General features: G+C 38.7%; 1 protein-coding gene across 2 annotated transcripts; it reads right to left on the bottom strand.

Moving 5' to 3' along the window:
- Positions 1-1,030: 1,030 nt before the first annotated feature.
- On the bottom strand, positions 1,031-11,261 carry LOC110379322 (cystathionine gamma-lyase). Of its 2 annotated transcripts, none has more exons than XM_064043732.1 (8): positions 11,138-11,261; positions 10,172-10,321; positions 9,469-9,665; positions 9,246-9,336; positions 4,748-5,015; positions 2,207-2,359; positions 1,668-1,842; positions 1,031-1,290 (listed from the first exon to the last, which is right to left on the bottom strand). In XM_064043732.1, the coding sequence occupies exons 2-8, from the start codon at positions 10,319-10,321 to the stop codon at positions 1,146-1,148; spliced, it is 1,179 nt and encodes a 392-aa protein (XP_063899802.1). In that variant the 5' UTR covers positions 11,138-11,261; the 3' UTR covers positions 1,031-1,145. The 2 variants fall into 2 exon arrangements, with proteins under 2 accessions (XP_063899802.1, XP_063899801.1); XM_064043731.1 differs by having other exon boundaries at positions 11,006-11,148.
- Positions 11,262-13,873: the final 2,612 nt, after the last annotated feature.

The following is a 13,873-nucleotide window of genomic DNA, read 5'->3' as shown; positions in this document are numbered from 1 at the left end:
TGAAACAATATTTGCAAAATCATAGGCGAATACGGCAGAAATTGCTAGTCTACAACTACAATCATATAGCCTAGTTATACCAGACAAGAGATAGCCACACAGTAGAAAATAAACTGAAATTAAATTAGTTAAGTATAGCCAGAGGAAAAGTCCAGCTACTAGTATATTTTCGTGGTAGAATTAAATAAGTCAAAGAAAGTCTCGGCTAATGAGCAAAAATAACAAGCGTTGGAAACTGAGCGTAAAACAAAGGACTATTCAATTCATTTAACAAATAAATGGTCCGATTTGGATTTACTGCCACTGAAAGTAAATAAGCAAATAATTTACTACCGTAGTGAAATACAGGATATATTTTTTGGTGTGATTTTTGCCATTCAATTGTGATTTTTGCTATTAACCGTTCCATGCTTAACTTTAAGTTGCGATGTGGTACGTTTTATTTTCCATTTTTTTTTTTCAGATTTCAAAATTGAATAGAATATTATATTTCGGTTATGAGAAAACTACTTATTTCGTAGAACCACATTAAGGCATTTCCACAAAATTAAATAAAGAAAACCCTTAGAATTTCTTACATACCTAACAGGGCTAAAATAAAACCAAAATGAGGCCAGATAAAACTGTGGACAATACTCCACATGCCACTAAATAGTAATAAGCCTGATAACCATAAACAAGGAACTAAGAGCTTGCAATCCTATGTTCCCGGAACACTTTGTACAGACAAATGAATTGTTTTATGATGTTCTGTATATGGGGAAAGAGAAACAAGGATTAACAAGCGAGTTGTTCACGCTTTAAGGATTCGTGGGCTAAAATAAAATTACACTTGAAGAAAAATCTGGAATAGAACAAACTATTCGCGTCATAGTTATTTTTTCACACTTTAAAACTTTTTATTACGATACAATAAAGCCGTAGCTCAAATACTTAATGCTCAATAGAAAAATGAAACTTTAACCATTTCATTTCATTAACAATTAATTTTCTTTTTATGACTGAGGTGGGGAAAAAATTATACAAGTCATTATGCTTTAAATCCTATAATAGTAAACAAAAATTAACAGTACAAAAATAAACGTTTCCATCAAAAACAAATGCAATCATAAGTCTTAGTACACAAGGTTTACATTCCTTTGACATTAGAATGTTTCCTTAAACGCCTGTTCCAAGTCTTTAATGAGGTCTTCAACGTCTTCTAGGCCTACTGTGAGTCTTAGTAACGCGTCCGAGATGCCGAGTTCAGCTCTTTGCTCTGCTGGCACTGACGCATGCGTCATTAACGAACTGGAAATTATAAATGAAGACTTTGTAGATAAGTGTACAAACTGTTTATGAGAGAAAAATAACGGTAGCTGTGTTATGAACGTGAAAGTAGATCTGTATGTCTGTAGTTTTCATGAAAAATCTACCGAACTGATTTAAAGGCATAAAGGGTACACAGATAGTCTAAGGACTGAGAAAGGACTCGGCCTCCTTTTTAACAGGTTGATGAAAATCGTCCTCCCGAGACAAGAGTGAAACTACATGGAACCGCTTTTAAATAAAAAAATAAGCAAATTAGCTCATTGATTTTTTTTTTTGTAATGTAAGAAAGAGAGCTGAGTACCTAAGTACTATTAAAATATTAAAAATGTTTTGGTAGTTTCATTTAGAATACTTACGGCAATTCAATTAAACTTTCATATCCGCCCAGACTTTCAGCCAAGATGAACACTTTCAAGGAGCTCATGAACTTCTTGGACTCTTTCAGGCCTCCTGTGTGAATGAAACTGACGATCCCAGAGTGACCAGCAGTCTGTCTTTTGGAAATTTCATATTGTGGATGAGATGGTAATCCTGCAAAAAAAGTTTTAATATTTCATCTGCCTAGGCTTTTCCTAAACTATGTTGGGTTTGCCGAAAGCGGCTGTAGTAGAATTACCTGACATACACACGACTATAAAGTCTGGTAGAGATAATCAGGATGTTTTTCCTACAATATTCGAGAATATTATTTTCGATTGTTTAGGGTTTCCATCAACATATCCTGGCTTGGTGACAAGGGCACCACATTACAAGAAGATACCTACACCCTTTCCTATTGAAACAGAATAATTCTCTAAATATTAAAACCTAGTAACAAGAAAAACATACAGTCCAATAAAAAACCTCCTCCTTTTTTTATTCGGACAAAAAGTCTAACCAAATAAGTTCTACGTACCTGGATGCATGACCTCTGTAACATTAGGGTGCTTCGACAGCCACTGGGCGATGGCCAAGGATGACGCTTTGTGACGTTCCATACGCAGAGCCAAGGTTTTCAGACTTCGGTTCACCAGGTAGCAGTCGAAAGGGGAGGGCACGACACCCATGGCTGGAAAGGTGAAATCACCATTTTAATTAATAGAAAAAAAAGGTCAATCACGGTTAGTGTATAGTATAGTATATACAGTAGGTGTTTGTTGTGGCCATATAAATACTTTGTCTGTGCTTTCAAATACATGACTATTACGGATCATTAGATACAGCCTGGGGTTATACGAATGAACAGGCGTCTTGTTATTTTAGTAAAGATACTAAAAACAAAAAAGAAATGGTTCCCACGTAATGTATAGGAAATAAAAAAAAACAAACAGTGGACAGCTAAGGAACTCTAAAATATACAGTCATGGACACATAATTAAAGACACCCCCGACTCGAAGTGAAATAAATAGTTATGGTACTGACATGAGCTTAAGCACGGTATAAACTATAGTGTAATAATTATTAAAACAAACATTACATTGTGTTCTTTAAATTAAGGACAAAAAATATTTTCTTTCTTTAATACTTTAGATATAAAGCTCTATGGGAAATTAACACTAACTTTTGTAGCTGATACTTGGCTGGTCAGCTAATTAAAGACAGTTAAAGCCCAGTGAATAAAAAAAAACGAAAGATACAAATAGTTGCCATACTTTTTTTTAGAAGTGAGTAAAATACTTATGAAAACTCGAATTAGGTAATAATTTAGGTTTATTTCATTAAAAATTTTCATTTTAGTCCTATCAATAAGACTAGAACAAAAATTCTGGTAAGTAAAATGTTTTAGGCTTTTTAATATTATATTTTGACATGCGGATTTATTCATACCACTTGATCTGTAGTAAGGACATGGTAATAAATTTATTATTAAAGATTTCTTATCAATGGCACTAAAAAGGCATGGTTTGAGAACAACTCAAAACCGACCCCAAGGAAAACTTGTCCGCAAACAGACTTTAAGGCGGTGCTATAGGCAAATAGTGAACCATTTACATGATTCGGTACTGGTTTTTGGGAGTCATCTGATGCTAAAGGACGACAATTGTGTCTGCAGAACTTTTAGACTACAACCGGGTCGGGAAAAGCTGTAAGGCATGGGTATCGGAAGATGTAACTTTTGGAAAAGCACCGCGTGTCCATACTGTAGTTGGCTATTTCTATCAAATGTGAAAGGTGCAGTTAACAAGTGTTCAGAAATGTATTTTTTTTCTCATTAAACAAAGGGATACGAATAATTCTAAAATAATGTATCGAAATTAGTCGCCTCCAAAACATGAGATGGAACCAAAATACACTAAGAAAGTTCTCAAACATAGGAGGCGAAAAAGTAATAGTGTGGGGCTTCTCTCCACTACTTGGTGTGGTGATCTTTTAGAAAGATATTATTAAAAATAGGCGAATTCAAGTACTATAATATTTTAGAAATAGCATTTTGTTATATGCTAAGCATAATTTACCGGTCCTTAGCGCTTTCCAAATTAGAAAAGTTCTGAAAAACACTGTAAGAGTAGTAAAAAGGACTCTTTGATCGAGCAACTTATGACGGTTTTGGTTTGGCCCATCGCAAATTTAATAGAAAAAAAACTGGTGATCGGCCAGAAAACACAATGGCGATAAGTCATCTATGAAACATTGATCAATTTTACACAGATTTTTATGAAGCATGGAAGAAAATTCCCGTAGCGACTTAAAACAAAACTGACCGCTTGCACGCTTAGGGATGTCGTGCTGTCATTGAGGTAAAAGGAAATAAACCAAATATTAGTACTCATTAGTATGCTTATTTATAGTGTAGGGAATGTTGTTGTAGAAAAGTACCATCAATAATATTAATAATTTGCATTTCTTCCTCTGAGCAAATGGAGTGTCTTTAATTATATGGCCAGGCCACGTTATGGTTCATACCGCTCGAGATTCGGATAAAGCGAAAAAAAACTTGTCGCGAAGGATCACCGAAGATAGTCTTTAGTTTTAATATTTCACAATGCCCTCTTAAATATTTTAAAATAGAAAATAAAGTTCCAGTAGCAATCAGAAAAAAGAAATACAGATGAACAAATAAGATTCCAACAGTGTCTTTAATTATGTGTCCATGACTGTATATACCTGAATGCAAGTGCAACAAAACAGTACAACAAACCAATTCCTTATCTTGTTTACACATAGTAATTATCTACAATAGTAAATCTATTAATACGTTTAGGTATATCTGGATTGTGCTGATAAGTAAATTGGTGCTAATGACATTTCATAATACGGTATCAAGGTCAACTGTAAGAATAATAATAGTTGAGTAATACCTAAACTAATTTTTTTCATCGTCCTTCTATCTGTAGAATTTACACAGCAAAACGGCTACATCGATTTGGATGGAATTACGAGTGGATATATCCAGATGTTTTAAGTAGCACCCATGTAGAATATTAACAGCTATAAGAAGGTATGTTAGAAACTTACCTTTTTGCAAAAATTTGAGTCTCTCAGCCAATTTTGCGTCATTGACCACAGCGGCGCCCATAACGACATCAGAATGACCATTCATGTACTTAGTCATGGAGTACATCACAATATCCGCTCCAAAATCCAGGGGTTTTTGTAAGTAACACGTAAGGAATGTATTGTCAACCGCTACTAATATGTCACCGAGGCTTTTTGCGATTTTGACTACCGCTGCGATATCTACTACCTTTAATGAAGGGTTTGTTGGGCTTTCCATCCAGATCATCTAAAAAAAAATAAAAATAAAACAGTTTTAGAGAGCAGCTTAGTGAACAAGTTATAGCGCTTTCACACCGTATCATATTCACAGCGTATTTTCCGTTCAGTTTTTCGAATTCTTCTTCTTCTTTCGAGTCGATGACATGTCATATGAGACTACACTATGTCAGCCCAATATTCCGCCACAGCGAGAGCACGGCCGGATGCGCTCATTAAGTCCTCCCGCGAGCAGGTTTCAGGGCACAGTGGACATGCGATTAGGTGGGACATCGTCTGCACGGCAGCCCCGCACTCGCACCCAAGGTCCGCCCCGCCCGCGAAGCCCCACCTGGATCGATTATCTTTGCTCCGGCCTACCCGTGTTCGGAGTCTGTTTAGAGACTGCCAGACTCTTCTCGGGAGATCGTGTCCAGGAGGGAGACTTTCTAAGAGCGGGACAAACGGGGAGGGCAGTAAACTCCTCGATTGCCAAAGATCCCGTCTGGCACGAGAGGCCTCACCATCGACAGGAGCAACGGTTTTGTAGAAACCCCTGCGGCTTTTAAGCCGTTGTGGCGCAGGGGTGTAATTGTGCATGGGGTGTCGTTGGTCTGTTTCGAGTTTGGCTCTCTCGATGCCAGAGGCTACGCTTCTGCGAACATCTGGTGGGGCAATGCCGGCCAGTGGATGCAGCATTTGTAACGGGGTCGGCTTGAGGCAGCCAGTTATAATGCGGCACGTTTCGTTCAGTGCTACATCCACCTGCCCAACGTGAACGGAACGACTCCACACTGGGCACGCATATTCGCCCGCGGAGTAGCAGAGTGCCAGGCCAGTGGTTCGCAGCACCGTTGGTGAGGCTCCCCAGGTCGTGCTCGTCAGCCTTCGCAACAGGTTGTTGCGGGAGGCAACTTTCTGCTTGATATTCTCGCAGTTTTTCCTGAAAGTGAGCGACCTGTCAAGAGTTACACCCAGATATTTTGGTAGCTTGCAATGACTGATTGGTACACCTCGCCACTGGATGTTAAGGGTTCGACTCGCCTCTCTGTTGCGCAGGTGGAATACGCACGACTGAGTTTTTGAGGGGTTTGGTTTTAGGGCGTTCTCCTGGTAATAGGTACTCAGGTCTTCGAGTGCCTTATTTAGGTTTTCCTCTACCTCCTCAAAAGATCCCTGTGATGTCAAGGCCAAATCATCAGCGTACAGGAAGCGAGTCGTGTTTGGGGTAGATGGTTGGTCGTTGGTGTAGATGTTAAATAGTAACGGAGCTAGGACGCTGCCTTGGGGTAGGCCATTCCTTTGGGCTCGCCAACGACTTTTATCGGAGCTAAGGTGTACTTGGAACCGGCGATTCTGGAGGAGCTCACCAAGGACCCCGACAAATTTACGGTCTCCAGTAAGTTCGCCCACCTTCCACAGCAGGCGTTTAATGTTGACAGTGTCGTAAGCCGCAGAAAGGTCGACGAATACAGTGCCTGTCACCTTGCCGGTTTCAAAGCCGTCCTCTATGTGCTGGGTAAGGTTGAGGGTCTGGCTGCAGCATGATTTTCCAGGTCGGAATCCAGCCTGTTCCGGTATCAGCTTTGGATCGACCAGGCTAACAAGGCGGTTTAAAATTAACCTTTCAAATAGCTTGAAAGTGTGGCACAGGAGAGAAATTGGCCTGAAGCTTTTAGGATCATCAGCAGGTTTCCCCGGTTTTAGAATAGCAATGGTTTTGGCTTTCCTCCAGAGGCGGGGGATCCCTACTGATGTCATGCAGTTGTTGAACAGCTCCAGCAGCCACGACACCGCAACAGGGCCTAGGTGTTGGATTTGCTCCACTGAGATATTGTCCATTCCAGAGACTTTGCCGCGCTTAAGCTCCCTTATTCCACTAGTGATGTCAGCAAGATTAAAAGGCTGACAGATGGTTGAGTCACTAGTGTTCTCTGGATATCTCACTTTTGGGACTCTGCCAAGCCGATGTTCTGGCTTGCCGTTCACGATAAGCTGATGAGCAACTTGGTTGGCCGTTACCTTACTCGGTGACACAGCTGGTGGAGCTTCATTGGTGAGCTTCCGGATAGTAGTCCAAGCTTTTTTGCTGTTGTGTGTCATGTTGATGTTGGTAACGGTTTCCATCCACTTATCATGCCGGGCTTCGCTAATCTCCAAAAGGAGATTCTCACCCAGTTCCAGAGTGTCTTCAGAGAAAGGGTCTCTGTCGAACGATTGTTCGTATCGCTTTAACAGCTCTGTGGACTCCTTCGACAGTCCAGGGATGTAAGATGTGCGGCAGCCTCTAGGTATGTATTTTCTTGCTGTGGTCGTTACAATGTCCACAAATCGGTCGTAATTTTGTGGCATTGGCGGAAGATTGAAAAGTGCAGTATCGATGGACTCCGAGTATTGTTCCCAGTTAGCTTTCCCGTAATTAAAGCGGCGTTTAAAAGGTACTGTAATGGGACGAACAATAGGCTCGATAGTGCACATTATAGGTCTATGTTGGGTGCGAGGAATGGGTTGGCAGACGAGTTTCTTGCACTGAGAGCTGATGTTGGAACTAACGTAGATGAGGTCCGCCTCTTTTCCAACGTCCACTGTTAAAAGAAGGTGGATCTTTTGGGCTATGGATCAGAGTCAAGTCGTTCAGTTCTGCCCAGTCCTCGACCGCCTGACCGTCCGCATTGGTACTTCGATAGCCCCAGTTTAAACTGTGGCTGTTGAAATCTCCAACGACCACTTTAATTTGCTGACAGTTGAAATTATCGGGAGCCTCGAAAAGGAAAGGTGAGCCTGGCGGCTTGTAAACGGAGGTGACTGAGCAAAATCCAGTGACCACTGTGATGATTTCAACACCGCCATCGGTTGAAACGCACTGAGCTGATGTTATGCTTACGCCGGGAGCAGCAAACACTGCGTTACCGTGCTTCGGGTGACAGATCTCGGCGATAAGCGACAGTCCGAGTATGTGTGGTCGGCTCTGGTTGGCATCTCGATGGGTTTCTTGCACGCATAAGATGTCACACTGCGTGTTTCGGCATAGGTCGGAGAGTATATCCGCCTTGTCCTGTGAGAACCCTTCAATGTTGATCGAGATGACGCGCAGAGCGGACTTTGAGAGTGGACTGCCAAAGTTGTGAATTCTCTGACTTGTCATCGTGGTGTAGCAATTGGTTTCACGGCATACGGGTATGCCGCTACTCACGGGGAGGGCCCGAGCATAGGTGACGCTCTACGAGAAGGCTTGCTATTGCCAATTAACAAACAATTGACAACTACCTGTGTAAAATATGATGTTTTTAAATCGGACGACTGTTTTTTACAGCTCGGAATATGTACGATCGATTTTATAACGCGCGACAAAAACATGCCAGTGTGAAAGAGCGGTTAACCTAGCCTATCACTCAATGGACTTTTGCAGTTCTCTCTACAATAATCGTTGTGCAATTGAATGCTTTCTGTGTACCTTTTTGACCTCAAAACAAAACAAGATAATGAGTAAGAGAATGCTCTAATTGTGAATATGAATGCATTACAATAATATTATGTTTGTGAAAACAATGAGAAAGTGTCATGTGAACAGCGGATGATCCTTAGTCATCTGCAATTTGTTAAATATCTTGGAAACGGCTCAAGCCATTTGGATGAAATTTGTTAAGATGTATTTGTTAATAGGCATGTCATATATTTTTGTTTTAACTTTGCGGATAAAAATATATTATGAAATTTTTAGTTAATCACTGAGAAAACCTTGTGCAATAACCAGAGTAGGTATAAAAGCGCGTGACTCAATCAATGAAAATACTTCAGTGATATTAAGATTGATTATGTCTACATTATATCATAGCGTGATTATTTAATCATAATCATAACAACCAAAAATAAATGTTGATCAACTGTGATAATTTATCACCTATGTACTAATACTACTTTCTGGCTGTTGTCGTGCGATTTTTGTTAGGTGAAAAAAACTTTGACTTAATTCCCTAATTAAATGGATCCTGTGTTCAAAACAATTTATCTACATACTAGCTTCCGCCCGCGGCTTTGCCCGCGTCTAGTTCGGTTATATCGATCGATAGAATTATTCAAAAGTCTGGGTTAAAAACTATCTTATGTTCTTTCTCAAGGTCAACTCTATCTCTGTACCAAATTTTATTAAAATCAGTTCCGTGGTTTAGACGTGAAAGCGTAACAGACAGACAGAGTTACTATCGCATTTTTAAAATTAGCAAGGATTCAATCCAAAAAATTATAATAAAGAAATGTTCACCTTGGTGTTTTTCCTGATATTCTTCTCTAAGTTTTCGAGTTTTGTGAAATCTGTAAATGAGACTTCAATTCCCATTCTAGTTACGACTTGGCTGAAAATTAAACAAATTGTTCATTAACTGTTCATCCCACATTAACAAAAGCATGTGCATAATTAAAGCCACTAAAGAATTTTGTGCTACTTATTAACCGGGTGCGCAGATTACAATTTTTATTAAAATTACCTCAAAAGCCGATGAGTACCGCCATAGCCGTCATCCATAGACAGAATATGATCTCCCGCTTCCAACAGCGAGCAGATAGTAGTGGTCGCCCCAAGGCCTGAAGAGTATACGTAAGCATACTTGGCACCCTCGATTCCTGCTAGGCACTCCTCCAAAGTGTGGCGCGTTGGGTTGCCCGATCTGCCATAGATGTAGCCCTGGGAATCATCAGAAACATGTTATGGATAGATGTGGCTGCGACTTTGTTCACGTTTCGTGAGAAGTTCGTCTCTAACATGGATAAATTGTCACAAGGATCACCTATCTCCATGCCAAATTTCATTCGAAACGGTTCGTTACTTTTAGATAAAATTAGATCAAACAATCATTCATTCAGATATATCATTTTCACTTGATAAAAAGTAGCCTGTTGTCTTGTTGTACAAGCTACATGAACTACTGTCAATTTTTAGAATACGTCCAGTAGTTTTTGCCATACATACAAACTATCGCATTTATAATATTAGTAGGACAGGACTGTGTAGCTGTGTAGTAACGCTACAATTTCAATGTTCTCTTTCGATTGTACGTCAATTGAGTTTCGAATTACATTAAGTACCTAGATCGTTTTTATTGAAACTGCTGGTTCTGTCTGTTAGTTCTGCTAGTTACCAACGAATAGGTATCTTGTAAACGAAGATATGTTAACTGGTAAAGAACTTACAGTATGTCCTTCAGGAGTTTGCTTGAAGGTGGTGGACATCACGATGGGTGGCACTACAGCACAAGATTTCCATTTATCTGAACTTTGTCCAGCGTGTATTGCTGTGGTGGCGAAGCCTGGAGTAGGCTTCAGAAATCCTTGGTCTGCCATCTAGAAGATTATAAAGAATATTATTTTTATTAATGATGACACATATGGCATGGAAGAAAAAAACATGCTGCGCCGACCCCAAATAAAATTGGGATTATATCAAAATAAATACAATTATTACATTAAGAAAATATCGCAGCTTTTTTTTAAAGAAAGTGTGTCAAAAGAATCTTAACGAAGCTAATACTGTGGCTTTGATTAGAAATAACTGAGGGGAAATTATAATTAGTAGGTACGGTGTACATTTTTCTAAGCCATCCTTGATGTTAATTATACTCCCGGAATGAAAAGATGTATTTATTATCTATTCATTAAAAAAAAAAAACGTCAAAGATTACGAAAATAAAAGTCACCAATGAAAACAACTTCAGTTTTTAAAAAAATCAGGAAACACTTTCAGTTTTCCGAACCGTTACTAGGCATTTGTTTTATTATTTTGCTTTGCTGCCATGGCAACGTATTTACGGCACGAAATCCATTTAGAATGAAGTTCATAATAAACACGATTCTAACATATAATTTACACTTTTACAATTTAATTCATACACTCTTTTTAAATAATGTACATACTTTGATTTATTTTCACCAAAAAGATCTAGATAAAATAATAAATAAAATGCGCTTTATAGAATCAAAACAACAAAAAAAAAGATTAACACTAAATAAATCGTGACCTTTACCTACCTTATTCTAACACAAAACGAGAACTAGGAATATTTTATCTAATAACAGCTGATTTACGAATGACAGCCGTATTTATATCCACTTCAATAAATAATCATATAATCACGTTATCAAACTGTTATCAAAACATACATCTCAAATTCTATTTTTAAATATTATGACACGTCCGTTCGGATCAACAGCCGATGACGCAGTGTGTTTTGTAGACAGTCTCAGTGCGCTTGCGCCGGGAACCCGCCATTGAGACCTAAACGACCAATCAGAGGCCACCCGTGAAGGCCGAGAGTATAGTGCTGCACCTAGCAACTATTTTCGTAAACTACCTATTTTGTTTTTTTGACAATTTTTTGGTTTGTATTTTTCCGTCACGTGATTAAGTATGTCCTGGTTAATATAATGTATTATCTTAAAGTTTAAGCTATAAATACTAAATTAATAGCATTATTAGTATTTTATCTTCAGTACGATTAAAGGCTCGAGCAGACCGGATGCGTATGCGTAACCACGCGCGTAGTCACGCGCGTAGTTACGGCGTAACCATGAGTTGTAATGTATGGAAATGTATGAGACAGGCCACACCGCTTGCGTAACGACGCGCGTGTCTACGTTACGCAAGCGGTGTGGCCTGTCTCATACATTTCCATACATTACAACTCATGGTTACGCCGTAACTACGCGCGTGACTACGCGCGTGGTTACGCATACGCATCCGGTCTGCTGGAGCCTTTAATCAGATTAGATCTACTTTCTCGACAGGTTTCAACAAGTTTTCAAGTTAAACCTAAGGAACTAAATGATAAATCTAATAATAGTCTAAAAACCTACGTAACAAAGATAATATCAGTTAATTCTTATTTTTAAGACTGTTCAATAAAATGAAACTTTCATAAAAAACTAACGTGTTAACAGAGAATTCACATACAACATTTTCTTAAACTCCTAGTTAACTTTATCTTTTTTGTAATATTTAAAAACAGATATTTTTTTTGAAAAGACTCAAAAGAAATGAAAACTTCCACTAAAAGTCTACACGATTCCCTTCGACATCAAAAGCACACACACAACCAATGTTTTCCTTGTATTTTCCTGCAAAAATCGTAAAAATAAAAACTAACGCTCACGGTCCACCATAATGTTCAAGCCAATGTACTAGAAAACTGTAATGGCAATCTGTAAATACGTTCTGTACCGACAAATGGACACTAGTGTGTAATGGTACTAGAGTTTTATTTAACCTCATACTTATCTTAACAAATTGAGGAACGTTTTCAGGATTATTTTCTTTTAGATGTGGTAGAAAAAGAAGGAAAATGGTAGTGAGATTAGAACTGCTTTGAAATCTGTGGGTGTGTTGACTGTTAGTTGTAGATTAATTTTACTGTATTTTTTATCTCAGATATGGTAGGGTATTTGTGAAAACTTGAAGATACTTAGAACACACTCTACGAAGGCTGCATTAAGCAGAGTTTAATATCTCCAGGTTATTAAAAATTTAAGAGTATTAAATAGCGACCATAGTTCCCAAAAAAAATTATGATAAAATAAAACTCAAATTCATTGTTGTAAAACTGTTATCACTCACTATACCATGTTTTGTAATAGGTAATTAAATTGTACAGGATATTATTCACAATCATATAATCTATCTTACGCCTGAAAGACGGTTGAATAATAATAAAAACAAGTGCGAGTCGGACTCGCGCACCGAGGGTTCCGTACAAATCCTGTATAGATAAAAAGTGAGTCTCGCGCCAACCGTTCAGTTTAGAACAATCATAGTTATGGTAATTTCGTGAGAGTCAAAATAGTTAATATTTTTTTATTTTATAACTAGCTGTTGCCCGCGACTTCGTCTGCGTGGGCAATTTGGAATTGTCAAAATACTACTTATGCCGTAGCGTAGGTGTATTCTTTTACATAACAGTATAATTAGGATTACCACTTAGCAGCAGCACGGGTTGATCAATCAAGGTGGTGTCGACGATTTGTGACTATTTATCTAAACAAAAGAAGTAAAGTTTGTGACGTTGTGGAAATCTCTGGATCTAGTCAACCGATTTGGAAAATTATTACGTAATTCTCACAGAAAACAAAGGTCTGACAAAGTTGTCATTTGTACATTTTCTGCAGCTGCTGCGACAAATTTGGAGCCTGAAAGTCTGTCAAACAGTTTTACCTACCATGGATAACGCGGTGTCTAGTTCACTGGGTTGAAGAGATCAGATAGTCACTGCAAGTAAACATTGGTACTCAAAAAGATTCGGTTTGACTGGAAGCCAACACCCACATAATTGAGGAATAGCTGGGCTGGGATGACTGAGTCATCAGGCAAGCGCATAGTTTCACTACTTGTATTTCGGGGATTTTCTGTGCACTCACATATTATGTTATGTTGGAATTCCACCGAAATGTTTGCATTAGTTCACGATCAGGTAAAGTATACGTCCGAGAGAGTAAGTCCAATTCGTGTGTTGGCACTTGAAGCCTGCAGTTCTTCCAAGATTTTCAAAATGTACGCTCGCAATTTGTCATTTCTTGGTGGAGCCAGCAGATCAGAAGAAACATAAGTGCTGTGTATACTGTGCGTCACTACTGCACAACGGTAAAATTTCGTCTTTATAAATAGCACAAACGTTCGCTCTCTTGCGGAGGACGTTTAAATACCATATTATGTGTCACACGTAGGTAAACAGGACAACAGTAATATTATCATCGAACCGCTTTCAAAGATCTGATGAAAGAACTGACTTGAGACTCTCGCCTCGAGAAAATCAGAGCTCTATGAAGCGATCATTCGCTTTGGTTCCTACTGTTATTGTGGTTTCTGAAAATGTATTCAATTAACCAACGATGAATATAATTCTTAGC

Source organism: Helicoverpa armigera, chromosome 3 (genome assembly GCF_030705265.1).
Source record: "Helicoverpa armigera isolate CAAS_96S chromosome 3, ASM3070526v1, whole genome shotgun sequence".
NCBI classification, from domain to species: domain Eukaryota; kingdom Metazoa; phylum Arthropoda; class Insecta; order Lepidoptera; family Noctuidae; genus Helicoverpa; species Helicoverpa armigera.
Note: the sequence above shows the minus strand (reverse complement) of the source record. Positions and strands in the feature narration are given on the sequence as shown.